Genomic DNA, 21,197 nt, shown 5'->3' on the forward strand with positions numbered 1-21,197 from the left:
TGAGCAATGTGCTTACCAAGCACAAAGAAATTAAAAAATGCTTATTGAATTGACTTACTGAAAGAAACTGCAAGTTTGAATTTATCTCTGGGTTCTGAGCACAGCAGGATAGTTGCAGTAAGTTACTTTTATACAAGAGGGAATATATCTAGACTAGGTTATAAAAGACAGAAACTTGAATTCTTTATACTGATGGTGACCTGTAGCTGAATTAAAAGGTAAGTTAGTGAAGATAGCTAACGGAATTCAAGGTTGCAACCAATCAAATCAGAAACTAGCCAAAATTAACTAAGAAGCCCAAGGTCACAAAAAGAGAGTATCAGAATCAGGATTTGAATGACACTGTGATCTTGTACAATTCATCCCATGTCTCTGAATTTCACTTTTTTCTCACATGTAAAATGGGGATAATTTTGGCATTATGAACTTCATTGAACTATTGAGGGGAAATTATCAATATGAATTGTTTATTTATTTATTTTTAATTTTTTTATGAATTGTTTTTTTAAACATATGCAAATACAAGCTATATTTATCATTCAGATATATACAGAGCTTACATGTAGTTTAACATAAACTTGTGGAATCCTGTTGGAGATCATAACCTGATAACTTTCAGTTAGGTGGGCAAATATATCATTTAGGATTTAGATGTCTTCTCATTATTTTATATTCTTGTTCCATATGCTGTTACTCATAGATTTAATAATATAGTTAATTAATTTTAATTGTTTAAGTAGTTATAAGATAAATATTTCTGTATTCTGTTTATAAACAAGTTGTAGTCAGTTCTGACAGAGATTGCTCTATTTCCAGGTTCACGTGGGAGGGAGCCAGACTGTTAAACTAACGTTACTGATATCTGGCACCATCTGGTACTTAGTGACAGTGACCTGGTATGGAAGAAATTCTAAGAAAAGCATTTAAAAGTCTTACTAGGAGTTGTCTCAAACTTCAAAAAACCTATTAGATGACAAAGGCTGCTGGGAAAGAACCATGTTCTGTTACTTATTAGCTATTTAACTTTAGGTATGTCATTTCCTGTCTTTGGGTCTTAGGTTGGACTAGATTTCTAAGGTCCTTTTTAGCTTCTCTATTCCATTATATTGAATCTGAATACTTACTTACATAGAGTGACATTCAATACAATTCCATTTAATTCAATTCAATTAAAAATCATTGGCTATGGAGTTAGACCTTGGTTCAAATTCTGTCTCTAATGCATATTATATTTGTGACCTTAGGCAAGGCTCTCACCTATAATTTGCTTTGCATGCACTGTGTATTGGGAAGAGGCAAGCATAATGGAATGGACAGAATGCTATCCTCAGAGTCAAAAATATATGAGTTCCAATCTTGCCTCTTCCTAAGTGATCCTGGAAAAGTCAGATAACTTCTTGATGATCTGGGCAACTCCCTAAAATGAACTGTTGAACTGATGAGTTTCCTCATTGAGAGGTCAGTATGCCAAGGAAATCAAAAATCAAATCCAATTGCCTTTTACCCCTAAATACAAACACAAACTTGATATTTACTAATTTTGATGTTCTATCTCTTCTCATTAGAAGAGAAGCTTCTTGAGTACAGGGGCTGTGCTATTTGTGCTTGTATTCATCAATGTCTTGTACATAGTAAATGCCTACTGAATTGAATAAAATCAAGTGTGTTGCATGTAAAAAGAAGCATGATACAAGAGAATGTGATGCATGCAAAACCTGGCCCAAATGCTATGAGAAAGCTGAAGAGGGAGAGCTGGCTTCCAGCAGGGTTGAAGGAGAGTAGGAATCAAGTAGGGATTCCTAATGGATTTCAGTAAGTGTTAGAAAAGGATCAGTGAATGAAAGAAATACATTAGCCCCCTCCTGTCATACCCTCTTCCTCTCCACAATTTTTAGGAGACTATTCACTCATTTAAAGCACTATCTGCCTGGGTGCAGGGGAAGGGAGAGCATCTGCTTGCATGCTCCCTCATTGGTACTGTCCTTGATACATTCACAGCTGAACTTCACACCAGAATGTTCTCATTATGTGCAGCAGATTTATCGCTTGTGTTCATCTTCACCCTGCTCTTTGAAACCACAGGACTGCTTTTCTCTGCAAAGAACATCGACCATGTCCCAGGGACATGTAATCTGCCAACCTTGACATCACTCAGCTGTCAAGTATGATGGGATGCAAATAGACTCTGTACTCTACTTCAAAAAGGAGAGCTGCCAGTGGTGATTGACTATTAATTGCCAAGTTGGATTTTTGAGGCAACCATATTGTACTGAACTTCAAATATTATCTTCCCTATTCTTAAGACCTATGTTCAAATCTTGGATCTGTTCCTTACTAGATGTTGTCAAGACCTCTCTGGAACTTAGTTCCCTCAACTAAGTCATGCCTTTGTTCATATATATATATATATGTATATATATATATATACATATATATATATATAAAATATCTGTATTATATAGCAGAATTTAGGATACAACTATCTGATATATTATTGTTATATATAGCTTATAATTTTTGTCTTTGTTCAGTTATTTCAGTCATGTCTAACTCCTTGGGGGTCCCATTTAGAGGTGTTTTTTTTTTTTTAGGTTTTTGCTAGGCAATGGGGTTAAGTGGCTTGCCCAAGGCCACACAACTAGGTAATTATTAAGTGTCTGAGACTGGATTTGAACCCAGGTACTCCTGACTCCCGGACCGATGCTTTATCCACTGCGCCACCTAGCTGCCCTAGAGTTTTCTTGGCAAAGTTACCAGAGTAGTTTGACATTTCCATCTCTAGCTTATTTTACAGATAAGAAAACTGAGGCAAAGAAGGTTAAGTGACTTTCCCAGGGTCACACAATTTTTTAAGTGTTTGAAACCAGATTGAACTCAAGAAGATGACTCCTGGTCTTACACTCTATGCACTGCTTCCCTAACAAAAAGCAAAATCATTCTATTGTTTTATCATTTATACAACTCATGTCCATGTTCTCTCATAAATTTTTCAAAGGTGCTCACCCAAAACCTAGGGGGGCTTTTGTGAGTTATTTTTCATGTAGATTTGTGATGCTTTGTGACTATGTCAAGAAAATGACTAACTAGCTGTTCCCCACAGATGACATTCCATTTCTTGCCATTTTACTTCTATCCATGTTGTCCCTTATTCCTGGAACCTTCTCCTCAACTCTAACTTCTAGAGCCCTTAGTTTCTTCAATACTCACATCTTCTTCTTCTTCTTCTTTTTTTGTTTTTGTTTTTTGCAAAGCAATGGGGTTAAATGACTTGCCCAAGGTCACACAGCTGGATAATTATTAAGTGTCTGAGACTGGATTTGAACTCAGATCCTCCTGACTCCAGGGCTGGTGCTCTATCCATTACGCCACCTAGCTGCCCTCAATATTCATATCTTCTAAGAGAACTTTTCTGAATTCCCTAGTTATTATTTTCCAACCAACACAAACAGATTTAAATATATTATGTATATCCTTTTATTTGACTTCCTATTAATGAACTGTATTCCTCTGCCCTCAAAGAATTTAATTTTCTGGAATTGTCTTACTTTTGTATTTATATCCCCAGTACATACTTAATAAATACTCGATTTACTGATAGATTCGAAAGGTTATCAAATAAGTAAAAAGTAGAGGGTCGCCTAAAGGTTGATGGAAAAGTATATGGCAAGTGTGAGTCAGCTGTAACTTATTACAAATGAAGAATTATGCCAAGAAGAATGAGGGATGACATCAGAGAGGTGTGATTAGGAAAAAAAGTAGGCTAGTATGGATCAGGATCTAGGAATAGCTGATGGATAGTTCTATGTGCTCCACTGGTTTTCTAATTTATAGATATGACTAGGAAAATGAGTCATGCCTTGTGATTTTTAATATCAGATGGTATCTGGTCACTCCACTTTTTTTGAACTCATTTGTACATATCCTAGAGGTGTGGATGAGATTTCAACTTGAAAATTATAACCATAATTGGTGAGAACTCCTGAGATGGTTTCTGTCAACACAATGCAATTGGGATCCATTAGATAGGAAAAAATGTTGCCACTTGAAGGCAATAACTGCTTGAATTAGAGCAAGTTTCCTGAAGGTCTAGTGACTTGGTACCTTAAACCAAATACTTCATTATTTCTGATGAAAAGAAAAACAAGACAAAACAAAAAATCAAGAAGCAAACAACTGATTCTATGGATGCTGGCTATCAGCTTCACATTACAATAATCTGCTTATGTGTAAAGAGAGGGTCCAAGTATCTCAGAATTCCAGTTAGAAACCCATGTTAAGTATCTGGTAAGATTATAGGATTGAAAACTCGAAGGGACCTAAGTGATCATTAGTATAACTCCTTATTTAAAGCTGAAAAAAATATAGGAAATGAAGTGACTCTTTCAATATCACATAGATGACCTGTTGTGGCAAAGTCCACATGTGAAGACGGATCTTCTGATCCTAAACTCAGCATTCTCATTATTCTGGATTGCTTCTTATGCCTTTGGACTTGCAATTGCAAAAGGTTTTAACTCTGCTAAGATCATCTAGTTCAAGTCTTTTACTTTATTGAAATGGATACTGAGGATAAATGACTTTCCCAGGATCAAAAGCTACTTAGTGACAGAGCTAGGACTAGGACACTAAATCCCTATGTTGCTAATAAGATTAGCATTTAGGAACACTCCCAAAATAGTTTGTTACTAACTATTGCTAAAGATATCTAAAGCTAAAATTTCCAAGATATACATTTCATGTAAAACTCTTTACAGTAAGGCTTCAGCCCACATTCCTTTCATTTTTTTTCTCCTGCATGCCCAAATATTTAAGTCTTTTTCTGCACTTTGATTCAATCATTACTCTTTCAGTAGGTGAGTACCTTCCTTCATCATAGATCCTCTAGAGTCTAGACTGAGATATAGTTAGTCACCACACTGATCAGAGTTCTTAGGTCTTTCAAAGTTATTTTTCTTTACACTATTTTCTTCACATAATTTATTTTCTGGATTCTGCTAAATTTATCCCATACCAGTTCATAGTACCCAGGAGATTGTATAATTTCTTCAAATTTCATATCTCCTAAGACTTTCCAACCTCCCTCTCTCTTAAGGGACTTGTCTGCCTATAGACCCAGAGTTTAGATGACTACAGGTGTCTCTGGTCCATCTCAGGTGTCCAAGGGACTGTGTTGTCACTGACTTTGCTAACAGTTTCCTTCCTACTGCCTGTGGGCTTCTGGCTAAGTTTCTGTGCAGTTCTACCCAAAAGAAGTTAATTATTGTAAGTAGAAGTTACTTGCTGTAATTTCTAAAAGGTTTTCTTGAACATTATTTGGTCTGGTATAAATTTCAAGTTTTTGTTGGAGAATGTATGTGGGAGCTGGATGGTATGCCTCCTGTTCTCTTGGCCAAAAAGACTCGAGGCATTTGTTTTTGTTTGTTTTATTTTCACTCATATGAACTATGTTCCCAGTCTAACTTTCTTACCTATTATCTCCACGTAGGACTTTCTATCTTCTGCCTCCATGTCTTTGCACAAGTGACCTAAAAATACTTTCTTCCTCTTTTTTGCCTCTTGGAATTCTGGGCTTTGATCAAGACTCAGCTCAGGTTCTTCCTCTTAAGACAAGAATTTTCCTCATCTCTAAGTAGCTAGCATTCTGCTCTCCATACCAAGTTACTTTTGCATTTATTTTATATTTTATCTGTATTTGTTTATTGTATATCTGATATATTCCTTGGTAGAATGTAAACTCTGAGAGCAGGGATTTTTTTCTTTTATCCCTAAACATTAGCTCTTACACTTCTTTGCCCATATTAAGCACTTAATAAATGCTTTTTGAATTGAATTTGATCTTCACAACAACTGAAAATGGGGAAACATACTTGGAGACGTTGCCTACTACCTATGTTCAAAGACATAGATAGCAAGAGATGAAACTTGAATTTGAACTGGTGCCTTTTTACTTTATATGTAGGGATTTTTCTACCATACCACACTGAGAAGTCAAAAATCTCACCCATTCCATATTGTACATTTGTAAAGTCAAAACAAATAGTTGGCAAAAATCATTGTTAGATGAGAAGTTCTGGATTTGGAATCAGAAGCAGTGGGTTCTGGTCTCTGGTCGTTCTGTGATCTTGAGAAAATCACAATTTGATTTCCTTATTAGAAACCTAGGAATTGAATGATATAACCTTTAAGATCTCTTAAAGCTCTCAAAATCTGATTCTAATTCAGTTACTTAATACCATCTTGTAGACAAATCCTATTTTTGCTACTTAATATCAGTTCAACCTTAGATTAGTCACTTCTCTTTCAACCCTACTTCTTGTGTTTGAAAAATGGAAGGAATTGGGATTTCTTCTTAATCCTAAATGTTATGAGTCCATTAAAAAAATTCTCAAGGGCTAGTAGACTATTGGATTGTTGGTCAATGGATTATTTTGGCATCATATAAATATTGTCTCAGTATTCCAAGGATATCTATATGTTGATCTAATATCCCTCTCCTCCAAAATGTTGTCCCAATCCTTAAGATTTGTAGTTTCATATGATTTACCACAACTAATTGTTCATGTTGAAAAAAAAAGAGAGAAATAAGGAATAGATTTGGCAAGTCATTTGTAAGCACATGGAATTCTAACCCTCTTCCCTTTCCCATAAAGTTAGGTAATTTCAATAAATGTATTTGGCAAACATAACTCTATCTAGAATTTACATTAAGGGATAGTTTAATATAAGGAGCAGTTTCTTTTTCTTTTCTTTTTTAGATTTTTGCAAGGCAATGGGGTTAAGTGGCTTGCCCAAGGCCACACAGCTAGATAATTATTAAGTGTCTGAGGCCAGATTTGAACTCAGGTACTCCTGACTCCAGGGCCGGTGTTCTATCCACTGTGCCACCTAGCTGCCCCTAAGGAGCAGTTTCTAAAAACTAGAGCAGCATAATGCTCCTAAAAGAACTGAGATCTACAAGATGGGAAGAGGCAGAGGTCGGCTGGTCAGTTCCTTCACCTTCTCTGCCTGCCATGTTGCATGCGAGAGGTTCCTGTTAGAGACATCTCTTTGAATCAGGGCACAGTGCCTATCTACCTTACATGATTATTGTAAGGAAAATATTTTGAAACTTAAATTGTCACATAATGATAGTAATATCTTCTATCTATGATCTCTTGTTACATTTTACATGTGAGAAAATTGAGACAAAATGGTGAAGCAATTCTGCAAAGAACTGGAAGGTAGTTTCCTCACAATGCCTTGGTAAAGGTATTATAAATTTTCTCATATGTAAAACAAGGATAACTACTTTTACAAGGTAATTTTGAGAAAAACACTTTTCAAAATAAGAAGTCTAAAAATGAGTTATAGGAAAAACTGACTTTCTGGGGAAAAAGCAAACTTGGGAGAGAGAAAGAATTCTAGCACTGATATCTGGTGGTGGTGGTGATGATGATGTTTGTCCATTATTCTTGAAGATCATGACATCAGGGAGATGATGCTATGACATGTAAGTGAATTTAATATAAATGGGGGTGCTGTGCAAAGTCACCAGTCTCACTCTCTCCTTCAGAGGCACTTGGGTTCAGTGGCCAGATATGGATCTGGATGACTAGAGATGGACCTGGATGCAATGGGAGACCTTAGTCTTTTAAATCTAGGTCTTTCCCAGGTCACAGTTTGGAACAATGCAGGTTCAATGATTAAAATCAAGTAAGAGGGAGATAAGGAAAAGAGGCCAAGAATGATCACTCAAAAAAAAAAATCAATCCAGGAGTGTAAGACCCTCAGGGTTTCTGGCCAAAACAAAAACTATTTCTATTTACAGTTACTCTGAGCCAATCAGGGCCCAAACAATGACTGATATAGCTAGCTATATGGAGCACTGGCCTTGGAATCAGGACAGAACTGCCAATCCGGCCTCAGACATTTGACCCTTACTAGCTGTGTGATCTTGGGCAAGTCACTTAACCCTGATTGTCTCGCATCCAGGGCCATTTCCAGTCAACTTGATTCATATCTGGCCACTGGATCCAGATGACTCTAGAGGAGAAATTGAGGCTAATGACTTAGCATAGCACCCCCTCACTCAAATCCAATTCACATACTTGTCATAGCACCACCTCCCTGATGCTGTGGTCTTCTTTGAAAATGAAGGACAAACATTAGTGTACACACACACACACACACACACACACACGCACGCGCGCACGCATTACTATCAGTGCAGGTTGGCCTTTTTCATTGTAAATTCACCCTTTTTTTTTGTCTGTCTCTCTTTGTATTTGTCTTTTCTCTCTCTGTATCTCACTCTGTGTCTCTCTGTGTTTATCTCTGCTTCTCTCTTGATAAATCATGAAATGTCCAATTTCCAATATTAGCAATATTGATTTTTTTTACCTAAGAAATTCTTCTGAAGATCTCTCTCTCTCTCTCTCTCCTCCCCCCCCCTTGGTTTTTTCAAGGCAATGGGATTAAATGACTTGCCCAAGATCATACAAGCTAGGTAATTATTAAGTGTCTCAGGTCCTCCTGACTACAGGGCTGGTGCTCTATCCACTGTACCACCTAGCTGCCCCATTGAAGGGCTCTCAAATTAAATTATTAAGCAATGCCATATGGGCATGTGCCTAATAATAGACATTGGAATTTTTTAAGTACCTTTAGGTTTAGAAAATATGTTCAACAGTGACAATCTCCATTGTATAAATGAGGAAACCAAGATGACAAGACTAGAACTTGAACTCAGGTCTTATTAAAATAAACAAGCTAACCTATGTTCTTTCCACTGGGCTTCCTTATTTGACTCATACCTGAGGCTGGCTCTATATACAACAAATAAAAAAGTCCAGAAGGAGATCACATTACCAGAAATTTGCTCTGGAGTAGTGTTCATTGTAGAGCTGTTCATCCGAGAAAGGAGCCAAATGAATGTCACTAGATGTTGGGAACATCATCCCTAATGAACAGAAGACAACACACAGAGCCACAGAATTTAGTTTCCCTATCACTCTAATTGAAGTACATGTTCACACACAGACTCGCAAACTACTGTATACTTACTCCCTCAGACAGAAAGTACCTTGTCATTAAGTGAATTAACACTCAGTTGGCTAAAATGTGACTGTGCAAGCAATAAAGAGAAATTTCAGTGTGTTTGTGTATGTGTGTGTGTGTGTGTGTGTGTGTGTGTACACAACAGAAACAAGTCACATAGCCATAAGCTGACAAGACATCGTATAGGATGTCCCAGATGTCTTAGTGCATCTTAAAACTCTTCAAGCTATTAAAGATTTAAAATAGTTTAATAGTAAGGCTTTAAATTTATTAAAGGTTTAAGAAAAGTTTAAAACTGTACTAAGACTTTGGGGAACTTTGTGCTAGTCATTTCAGCTGCATACAAACTTTCATTTGTAGTGCTAGAATCTTTTAATCATTGACTTTGATAAATATATTCACAATAAGGTATAAATAGCTAAACATCCAACTTAATTAAACAAAATTTTTATAATTTTTATCAGCCACTGTGCTGGGCACTGGGGATATGAAGATAAAGACATGAAACAAACCCTACCCTCAAGAGGCTTATTGGGGGACATGTATACACAGATATATGTAAATATGAAATGCATTATACACACATACATAGATGTATACGTATATTCATATACATATATAGCTAGATAGATGCACTTATATGTGCAAAAACACCTTTAGAAGAATTACCATGGGTAAAGACCATAGCAAATGATGTTGAACAGGTAGGTGAGAATTAGGAGAAGTTTCCTTAGGAGAAAGTGGGCTGAGTTCTGAAGGAAGAAAAGAATTCCATGAGATAGTTAGGAGGAGAGAGGGTATTCCAGATATGGGAGTGGGAGGAACTGCCTTCACAAAAACCCTGGGACAGGAGATGAATGTGGGGTGTGGAGTACAGTAAATTGGGATTTTTTTTAAAGCACTAATAGGAGAATTTCAATTTTGATTAGAAGACAAAACTTTAGACCAAAAGATTGAGGCTCTAAGTAGAGCTCTACATTGGGGAAGTCATGTTCACATTTGATAAATGGCATTTAGTTACCCCAAAGGCATAAGTATACTTTGCTAAAACAAAACAACAGCAACAAAATAGATCCAGTTTTGGAAAAAGTGGTACTCATATCCTCTGAGAAGATCATTCAAGAGAGATACATGGGACACAGCCAGATTTCAGAGAATGGACCCCACATGGAATCAAAGTTTGGAGCTTGAGCTACGGAACTGGTCTTGGAATCTTGGGCATTACCTAACCTCTCTGGTTTTCTTCTTTAAAATGAATGTAATATCCATACAATCTATCTCCCAGGCCTGTTGTAAGATTTCAATGGGATAATATTTGCAAAGTATTGAGTAATTTTTTTTTAGGTTTTTGCAAGGTAAATGGGGTTAAGTGGCTTGCCCAAGTCCACACAGCTAGGTAATTATTAAGTGTCTGAGACCAGATTTGAACCCAGGTACTCCTGGCTCCAAGGCCGGTGCTTTATCCACTATGCCACCTAGCTGCCCTGTATTGAGTAATTTTAAAGCATAATCTGAATATCTCTTTGCTAAAGTTCTCCAGTGTTTTATCATGTCACCAGGGACCCCTGGATTCTCAAAGACTATTCCAAAAGAATACTGACTTTGCCAGGTTTTGCTAAACTGGAAAGCCTTTGGGTTATGGACCAAAGATAAAGTATGTGTGTCTGCTGTCCTAGAGTGGACCGAAGATAAAGGGGAAAAATCTAAAAGTGGGGAGGCTCTTCATCAGAAACTGGTCAAGATCTTTTCCAGACAAGGAAATCAATCTATAAGCATTTATTAAACATTCAGATATAGTGGTAAATGCTGTTATACCTGAAGACCATAAAGTCCCCAGGAGTTCTTAACTTGGGGCTCATAAACTTGCTAAAAATATTTCAATAATTGTTTTATAATAACTATAATATTTTATAACTATATGTACTAGATATGCCAAAAGCCTCCGGATAGTTGTATGCTTTTAAAATTTCACAATATTAATATTTAATTATTTTAATGTCATATTAATATATTAACAATTAATGAGTTATTATTTAAGATAAAAGCTTTAATAGCTTAAAGATGCACTAAGACTTTTGAGACAACTTTTTTAGGTACCCTATTTTATCTTCTGAGAAGACATATATATATATATATATATATATATATATATATATATATATATATATATATGTATGGTCTTCAGACTGCCATAAGGTTCCATGACACACAAAAAGATTAAGGATTCTTTATTAAAACATAGAAAGGGTTGTGATTTGTGTGGTGGAGACAAAACTTGAATGGATTAAAGCTTGCATCCTAAAAGTATTTATAAATGTTCAAGCCTAAACTTTCTCCAGAAGCAAACTGAAGAACTACTAAAAATCTTCATCAATTTTGTAATCTCACTCCCAATCTTCTTAAAAAAAAATTTTATAAGGAGACATCCTATAATGCATTGAAATATTTTGGAATGATATGCTGCTTTTTAGAAGGCCAAATGGCAGGAATAGTTTGGAACATCCACTGTTGGAATTTCACCCATTCATTAGTAGTCCTATCTATGATTTCTGGACTGTGTAGCTTAAGTCACTTAACTTTCCTGATTCTATTTCTCATATATTTGTAAACTCTGCATTACCTTCTCAAAGACCTCAGCTTGAAAGTAATACAGAAATGCAATATTCTTTTCAGATTTCCCTAGCATGGAAAAGTTAGCAGAATTTCCAAAAGAGGAAGTGCTTTATATGGTTTTGCTAGGCAACTCACCATTTGACTTCAACCATTTTTTGGAATGGAGGTAACTCTCCAGCATCCTTTCATTGAATAGCATGTAGCCCATGGGTTCAGAAATAATCACATCTACAGTTTCTGGCAGTGAGATTTCCTCAATTTTTCCTGATAAAACTGTGATCTTGTCTGAGAGGTTGTTATTTTTCACTAGAACCTGGAAAAGAAAAAGTGGTATCATTGTATTATACAGGGGTCTAGGAAAAAAAATCCATGATTTTTAAATAGATATCTATCTATATCTATATTTATATCTATATCCATATCTATATCTATACTTACATATATATCCAACTCATGCCTTTATATATATATATATATATATATATATATATATATATATACACACACACACACACACACACACACACACACACACACACACACATAAAATAGATGTATATGCAAGGAAGAGTTTTGGAGAATCAGGCAATTTTAGGGGACTCTGAGGTCATCTAGTTCAAAGTGAACCTGAACAGAAATTCCCTTTCCAAATGACCAGATATTGGCCTTCCAACTCCTGGTGTGAATGAAAAAAAACCCTGTAAGTGCAAGGTGATATGTTAAGTGCTCAGGACTGAAATGTAAAATCAAGACAGCTCCTGCCTGCAAAGACACACATTCAAAAAGGGGAGACAAGACTTACAGGAGAGTTTTAGTCAGGGAACAGTGCTTTGATATGGTAAGCCACAATGGTGAAGAGCAGAACAATAAAGCAATTAATTGACATGCCTTTGACTTGACCACAGTTTTCAGTTGAAAGATCAGAGGAGGTATTTCCAGGGACATTGGATACAGTAACAAAAATGGTACCCCGGGGAAAGAAAGTATTCAGACTGAGGGTAGAAAATATAGGGAGCTCTAATAAATAGGAATAGCTTGGCCCTTGGATAGGAATTTTAATGCTCCTTCAAGGAATAGACTCTGAAGGTCTAGATGGGGAGCTCATAATATCTTGAGTCCCCAAGCTGTTCAACTGGTTAAATATCTACCTAACTGTATTATTATCCAATTCATGCTTTAGGAGGTAGGGAACTTCCATCTCAATGATGATCTTCAAGGAGTGTGGATAACCAGTTATTGGATGTTCTGGGAAGTGACTTCTTGTTCATTTATAGTTTGGATTAGATATCCTTCCAACTCCAATTATATGAGCCTATTATTTGTTAATACTGTGGTATAATATTCAATTAGCCATGAATGAACTAAACATAAACCTATGGTCCTGGTTATGGACAGATACATATCAGACATTTTCAGTAGCAACAGCTAAAATATCCAAGGAATTCATTACTCTGCTTACTAGATGACCTTCCCAAAAAGCTAAAGCAATTAGTGATCATCTGGGTCCTTTAAACTGGAATCATGATGGAGCTTAGAGAGTCAAAATATGGCCAAAGTACCCCACTAAAATTGAGATGAACTGGATTCAGATGGTTAGGTTAGTATGTTTCCAGAAAATGCTGCTTAGAGTCTGGCATTGGAATAAGTTTCAATATGTAAGTGATAAAGATTGAATCAATATAGTACTCATCATTTTACATTAAGCAATACCTTAATGAAAGAATTATAGATCAAAACACAAATCTCAGGAAGGTTTCCTGAAACTTTTGTGGGGAGGGAAAAAAATAAACCAGTAACAACCTTAGCAGAGACTATCAAAAATATTGCTATGGGATATTTGTGTGTGTGTGTGTGTGTGTGTGTGTATGTGTGTGTATGTGTGTGTGTGTGTGTGTGTAATGAATCAAATTCTGATGTACTAAATCTTAAGGAGATTTTTGTACATGGGACTGACCCTTAGTCTGGAATTACCCAGGGAAAGTTGAATGTGGATATTACTTGAAATGCATTGCTAAGAGGTATCTTTAAAAGTCTAAATTACGAAGGGTCAAAAGATAAATAATAGAATCCTTCTCTATTTGGTCTCAGGTCTTGGTTTAAAGCAAAGACCTGGGTTCAGGGATTTAAGGAAACTTGGTACCTAGGAAGTTGGCATAAATAAGAAGAGCTTTATTGTCATGAAGTATAGCAAGCAGGTGTAAAAAGGCACAAAGATACTACATGGCAATATAGGCAGAGGTTCACCCCTCATGGATATAAGAAACACATTTTGCATGGGGGAGAGAGTCATGTTGGGGAGAGTGAACATTCAAAGTTAGGATTTCATACCCCAAAAATAGGCTTGGTAGAGAATAGAAAATGTCAGATATGGGAATGCAAATTCCTAATCAGTCTCGGATGTGGTAAAACTTAATGAGGTTTTTTTAGTACCAGAAATTAAGAAAGAGTATGAACTGGTTAATTGCAGCAGTAGAAAAGGAGAGGCTCACAAGCTAATGAAGCCAGCCAGTAATTTTATTCAATCAGAAACTTTGAACATTAATTTCTTGACATGTTAAAGTATGACAGAACAATGGAAAAGTTAAAAATACCAGTCACTGCCAATATGTTTTATGGCCATTAAAACCATTTAACTTAAGTGACTACATGGCGGGATTCTTTTATTATAGCTATAATGTCAACAGCATAAAAATTACAATGACTATACCTTCTGTACATGATTTGAACTCAGAATTTTATCATTCTAAGTTTTCCACCCCTCTTGAGCAAACTTTCTCATAGAACCATAGGTTAAAGGAATCTTACCTTTATTTTGAAAGAAAAGAGGTAGTGTGGTACAGTGGAAAGAACTCTAGATCTACAATCAGTATATCCTGGATTCAAATTTTGACTTTGTTACTAGCAACCTATATGACCATGGGCAAACCACAGATTCTCTAGGCCTTAATTATACTTAATTATAAAAAATAAATGATGATCTTTAGGGTCTTTTTCAGCTCTAAAGCAAGGATGTTATGAGTTTTCTCTTCCAAAGTCTAGGGAAGGGATTAACATTTGTTATGTCATAGACTCCACTGGCAGTTTGGCAAAACCTATGGATCTCTATTTCAAATACTGCTTTAAATATATAGAATATGATACATTGGATTACAAAAGAAACCAAATATAATGAAATACAATTATTAATATATATTTTAAAGCTAAACTTGTTCACAGGTCCCAGATTTAGATCTAAACTTGAGTATGTCTGGCATTTCCCTCTTTAGGAGGAACAGTATGATGATGTATGGTCACTTCCTTTCATTTCTGCTCTGAAAATCAGTTCTTTCTTCTTACTAGACAGGGGCAAGTCCTAAATAGCAGTTCTCCCTGTCACTGTTTCAAATTCTGAAAGATGAGCTCATCATTGACATAAGTGGGAAGTGTCTGTGTCTATGAAATCTGAAAAATCTTTCCTTTGCCTTTAAGCACACAGCAGGTCATTTCCTAGGATTCTACCCTCAATGAAGATGCCAAACTGTTCCACTAAGCAATCTTCTAAAATTTTAGACCCTTATTGAATTAGCCTTTAGTATTTTGCTTCTAGAAGAAATATTCTCCAATCCATTAACCTTTCTTCGGAGGTCCAATTTTCCAGTTACATGCTCATTTTCATTAATATCTTCTGCACTCCATTCAATTTCTTGACAGTTCTCTTAAAACAAGGAGCATGACGTGGATGATGTCTACTAATAAATTTCTCATCAATGCAGATGTAATGGAAGGATTACTTAATTATGTTCCTGTGCCTTCCCCTGCCAAAAATATCTGCTAATGAATATCCCTCACATATGAAAACAGCACAGTAGAGTAAATGGAGTGCTGGACTTGAATTCTGCAAGGTTTAATCTAGCCTCTGGCCCAGGTGAAGCCATTTAACTTCTTTCTGCTTCAGGTAACTCTAACCTACTAAGTCTTAAACTATAGGTGGAGAGAGTTCCCATACTGGGAGGTTCCTTTGCTCATGCTGTTGAAATCACAGAACTTTTCTGCCTGCATATATAGTTCCATATAAGTGCTGCATGTCCATATCCATGTTTAAGTTAAAGTTCATTTTGAGACCTAGATTTTTGGCACATAATTATTAAGCATTTTTTTAAAAAGTATAGCCCTTAACTTCTCCATTCCTACTCTTTCCCTTTGATTGCCATATTTGAACTTCATCATGTTTATTTTTATTCATTTCTTCAAACAGTAAGGGAGTAATTTTGGATGCAATTCTTTTTTATATAGTATATACCATTATCTGGTCCCCTACATTTTTGAATTCTCAAAAATCTTATTAAGAAAGTTTTCTATTTTTGTCTTCATAGCCCAGCATCTAGAATGGGGTCTAGTTTGTAGTAGACACTTACTAAATGCTTATTGATTAACTTAACTATGTCACAATTTTCAAAATTAACATTCAAGAAAATATAACCCAGGATAAGACTGTGAAGTCAGCAAATTATGTAAGTTTAGTCTTGGAAGGCCATTTACTAAGTTCCTATAATTGGGCACTGAGTATCGTGTTGGACTTAGTGATGTTGGTCACTTACTGAAAAAACTCCAATCCCACATTTCCCAAAGTTGGACATGTCCAACTTACTATCTGGCCACAATCTCATACTCAATAAGTCCTAAGTCTCTCAAGTTCTCTTCATCACCCCTAATTGATCCTGTCTTCTACAATCTTTCATATCTATGTCTTCTTCTCCATTCCTATTGTGACATATTAATAAAAACCCTTGTAATGTTCAAAATGTATGACTGGTATGGACTTCTACTTGATTTTCTTACCTTCAGACTCTGCACCCTTTTGCTTATGCTGCCCATTACTGCCACATGAATCTTCCCACGATATAACTTTCATCTTTTGTGAGATTTCTCTGTTCAAAAATCTTCAATAAATATACACTTCTCCTAAGATAAAGGTCCCCAGTCCCCAGGGTGAATTTCAAAGCCTTATATAATCTAGACCCAGACTATTTTTCTACTATGATTCTTCTAATTCAATCAAAATAGACCCTTCACTGCTGAGAACATATAATAATTCATTTATATATTATTTCATGGTTTATAAGGCATCATATTCATTCCCAGATCTATGTCTTTTTTCTTAATATTTCCTTCCAAGTGAGAGTCCCTCCAACATAAATCCTTTATATCCTTCAAAATCAGCAACATCCTTTTCAGGATTGCTCATCTACCTTTGGTGTCTACTTGTTATCCAATTCTCACCTGTGGCTCCAAGAAACTACAAGAAACTACAGTGACCCTGGTAAAACCGTCTTGGCAGAAGGGCTAAAACCAGATTGAAGGTAACCAACAGGCCTCAAATCTTATTAGTGATTTAGAGGGATGTCTACTCCAAGCACATGAAAACTCTCCCTAGCAGAATGGGTGGATGAATATAATTTGCTCTAGTGTGCATGGAGGAGGCTAAAGCAGGTGCTGTGGAGTACTTAGAAGTTGGTCAGACATAAAAGATGCCAAGGTCATCCTGACTTTTGTCTTGCCACTAGACTTAAATGACTCTGGAAGAGAGAGTGAGGCTGACAACTTAGTGCAGCTCTACCTCACTTAAATACAACTCATGTAGAAGACAAGGCATCAATCTATGATGTAATTGATCTTTTTCAAAGCAAAGGATTAAAAATATCTGTCTGCTTGAAAAAAATACAGTGAGGTCTATAGTTATCCAAACATCCATAAGATGAAGATTTCTACCATTCAGAATAGAGCAAATGTGATGGGTCACAAGTCATTTTAGCTGAAGAGGGGAACATCTTATTTACTCAAAGAAAATCAATCTTCTAAAACACAGGAATGTCTATTACTTATTTAAGCAGATCTAAGAGAGGTGATAAGATCATAGACTATTTCACATAAGATCATGAATCAGAGACCATCTAGTCCAATCATCCAGCTTTAGAGAATAGGAAATTAAGGCTTTGGGAGATTCAATGCTCAAAGGTGGCAACAGAACCAGGATTTGGGATCAAGTCTTCTCCCTAAAGACCTGGTATTCTTTCCTTGTACATACCACATTGCCTCCCTGTCTTTGACAGTAAATGAAAAGAGAAAGGAATTGGCAACAACATGATTATAGGCACACAAGGATTCTTGGAAGAGCTAACCCCTAGATATTTTATTCCTCGTCCTATTTGCTCACATTATTTCCAGTTCTCTTCTATATAATATTCCAGTGAAATTAGGATATTCTTTGATATGCTACCACTTCCTTTAAATTCCACCATACCTAAAGGAAATTCAGTACAGATGATCCTTTCCAGGAAATCCAAATCACCATGTCACTACAAATGTTTGAAAGACCCTTAATCTTAAATGACTAATAGAATCATTGGCTAAATTCATTACTACCCAGTTGTTATCTCTGCAACTCTGCCCAAGGGCACTTAGGGTTAGACAGAGAAGATACACAAGCTTCTCTCAAAAAAGTAAATTCCTAAATAAACTAATGTTACATATATGACCTATTCCTGCTTTAATAACAGATTTGGTTTCAAACTTTGCACATAGTAGGTGTTTAGCATGTGTTGAATGAATAAATCAATGCATTTCTGCATGTTTTGCCAATATCCTTATGGTTCACTGCAAATTCATAGATGTTAGAGCTGAAAGGGACCTTAGATTCTAGTCAAATCTCTTTTCTTTTTAAAATTAAAAATTTTTGAATTAAAAGATAACAAAAAACTTTATATATAGGAGAACACAAAAAGAAAACTGCATATGGAATTGCTAGTCTCTAATATCACTTGCTTTTTTAAAAAGTATATAATAAATTCCACTTATTATTTTGAAATTTGACCTGAGTATTTAGGCTTTCTTAAAAATTACTTTTTTTTCTTCTGTACAATAAAGAACAAACCAACAAGTCCCAAACAGTAATAACCCTATGTAAAAAAGTTAAGGTTTCTGTTCCTTGTATCACCTTTCTGTTAAGGAGATGTTAACATACTTAATGATATGTCCTTTGGAAATGTAGTTGATATTTGGTTTTAAGAGAATCTTAAGTCTTTCAGAATTGTTTTCCTTCACAACATTATTATCACTGTCTAAATTACTTTCCTGGTTTCTGTTCACCTCATTCTATCAGTTCCTATTTCTTAGAATTCTCTGAAATAATCTCTTTCACCATTTCTAACAACCCAATAATGTTCAATTATATTCATTTACCGTAATTTGTTTACCCATTGCACAACTGAAGGATACCTTCAGTTTGAAGATTTTTGTTTTCTTTTTTCCATTTAATACCCCCTTTGGGGATCAAGAAATGTTTTACTCCCCAGGATTATCTTCTTTCTCATTCCCCACCCTCATTTTGTTTCCCTTGGTGATTAGATGTATTTCTTCACTCCTGTGTGTTTGTGTGTGTGTGTGTGTGTGTGTGTGTGTGTGTGTACATGTTAAGATGCACAAGCATTTTTGACTCTCCTTTGGTTTAGGTAAGTGTGAAATTTATCTGGTGATATATTACCAACCTTTTCTCTGTTTTTGCAAACTCTTCTTATATATCCTAATTATAAGAAATATAAAATCTATTTCCTCCTTCCTGTTTTTTATAATAGTATATTACTTTCACCCTCAATTTACTTTCTTCTCTTAACTCCTCAGAATATAGCCAGTCTTCCTCCAACTGCTATGTTTTTCTTATTTAACTCTCTTAGTACTCTTTTAAAAACATTAATATTTTGAAGGGACATTTGTTTTTTTCTTCCTACTATTTGAATGTCAGCATTATATCATTATGCAATTCCTTCCAATTCCTCAACTAAATGTACCTAAATTTCTTTACATTCTTACAGCTGTAATTCAAAATTTCTACTAAGCTCTAGTTTTTCCTCCCATAAGAAATTCTTGAAAGTTCTCTATTCCATTGGTCTCATTCCTTTGGAGGAACTTGACTTAGTAAGGTTGTGGTGTCTATATACCTTTTCCTTTTCATGCTCTAAAGCTCTCCTTTTTTTTAATAGCTGAAGTTGGCAGGTCTTGTGTGATTGTGAGTGAATTCCTTGCTCACCTGAATTGCTTCTTTATGGATTATGAGAGTTTTGGATTTGGACATTTTGGGGTCTTTTTTTTTCCTTTGGAGGCTCATGAGGTGATCAGTATATTCTTACCTTTTTCACTCTGCCCTCTAGTGCTAACAGATTTGAGAAATGTTCATTTATGATTCCTTTACATACAATATATGCAGGCTCTTTTTTAAAACATAACTTTTGGGGGTGGAACCAAGATGGCAACATGAAGGCAGGAATTCCTGGAAACTTGTTCCCCCAAAGACTCCAAAAGCCATCAAATTATGACTCTAGCCTAAATTTAGAGGGGCAGAACCCACAGAAAGAATGAGTGATACAATTTCCCAGTCTAAGACAACTTAGATGCTCTGCAGGAAATATCTGTTTCACTGGGACCAGGGGTTGGTAAAAGTTGCAGTGCAGCGCAGCCAGGTCAGGTGCCTGAGTCAATGGCAGAGGGGATGGTTTCCAGACACCTTGGCCCAGGGATCATCAGGGACAGCTGGAAGGGATGGTGAGTGTGGAGGGAGTGCCAACCTCATAGTAGAGCTGTAGTGAGAACCTACAGCAGGAATTGGTAGAGTCACCCAGCACATCCAGAGTTCTCAGTCCATAGATGCTAAGGGGGTCAGGGGAGACTGCAGAGGTCTCTCTGCTCGCCCTGGGGCAGGACTCAGTTGTTTGCCCACACTCAGATCCAAGTTGCAGTCTGGGTCCCCACAGACACCACAATAGCTGAGCAGGGACCCTCCTCACAGCTCCAGAGCAGAGGGGAGGGCCTGAACACAGTCAAGAGAGCAGTCAATCTCTCATAAGACCTTGGAAGAATTAAGGTCTCTGTGTGTGTTGTCCCCCAAAACCCCCAAAGCCTTGTAAATGTGGTAAATCAATCATAGGCTGAGGGAATGAGCAAACAACAGAAAAGGAAGAATCTGACCATAGAAAATTACTTTGGTCCCATGGAGGATCAAAACACATACTCAGATGATCACAAAATCAAAGCTTCTATATCCAAAACCTCCAAGAGAAACAGAAAATGGTCTCAGGCTATGGATTAGTTCAAAAAAGACTTTGAAAAGCAATTAAGGGAGGTGGAAGAAAAATTGGGAGGAGAAATGAGAGCCATGCAGATAAATTATGAAAACCAAGTTAGCAACTTGGTGAAAGAAATACAAAAAAATATTGAAGAAAATAGCATATTAAAAACCAGTTTAGGCCAAATGGAAAACCAAAAGGCAAATGAGGAGAATGCCTTAAAAAGCAGAATTGGCCAGCTAGAAAAGCTCTCTGGAGAAAATAACTTCTTCAAATGCAGAATGGAACTACAGGAACCTGATGACTTCATGAGGAGTTAGGAAGAAATAAAACTATAACAAAATAACCAAAAATTAGAAGAAAATGTGAAATATCTCATTGGGAAAACAACTGACCTTGAAAACTGATCCAAAAGAGATAATGTAAAAATTATTGGGCTACCTGAAAGTCATG

The 21,197-nt window shown here is 36.1% G+C and overlaps 1 protein-coding gene across 1 annotated transcript in view; it reads right to left on the reverse strand.

Annotated features, from left to right (window-relative positions):
• Nucleotides 1–21,197, reverse strand: part of LOC141495750 (histone-arginine methyltransferase CARM1-like) — a 272,410-nt gene that overhangs the window by 23,807 nt on the left and 227,406 nt on the right. Inside the window, exons 6-7 of the mRNA XM_074197436.1 lie at nt 11,785–11,962; nt 8,848–8,938 (exon numbers count right to left, since the gene is read on the reverse strand). Of these exons, the coding sequence (XP_074053537.1) occupies nt 8,848–8,938; nt 11,785–11,962 (269 nt within the window). The remainder of the gene's footprint in view (nt 1–8,847; nt 8,939–11,784; nt 11,963–21,197) is intronic.

Source organism: Macrotis lagotis, chromosome 8, assembly GCF_037893015.1.
Source record: "Macrotis lagotis isolate mMagLag1 chromosome 8, bilby.v1.9.chrom.fasta, whole genome shotgun sequence".
Classification (NCBI taxonomy): Eukaryota; Metazoa; Chordata; class Mammalia; order Peramelemorphia; family Peramelidae; genus Macrotis; species Macrotis lagotis.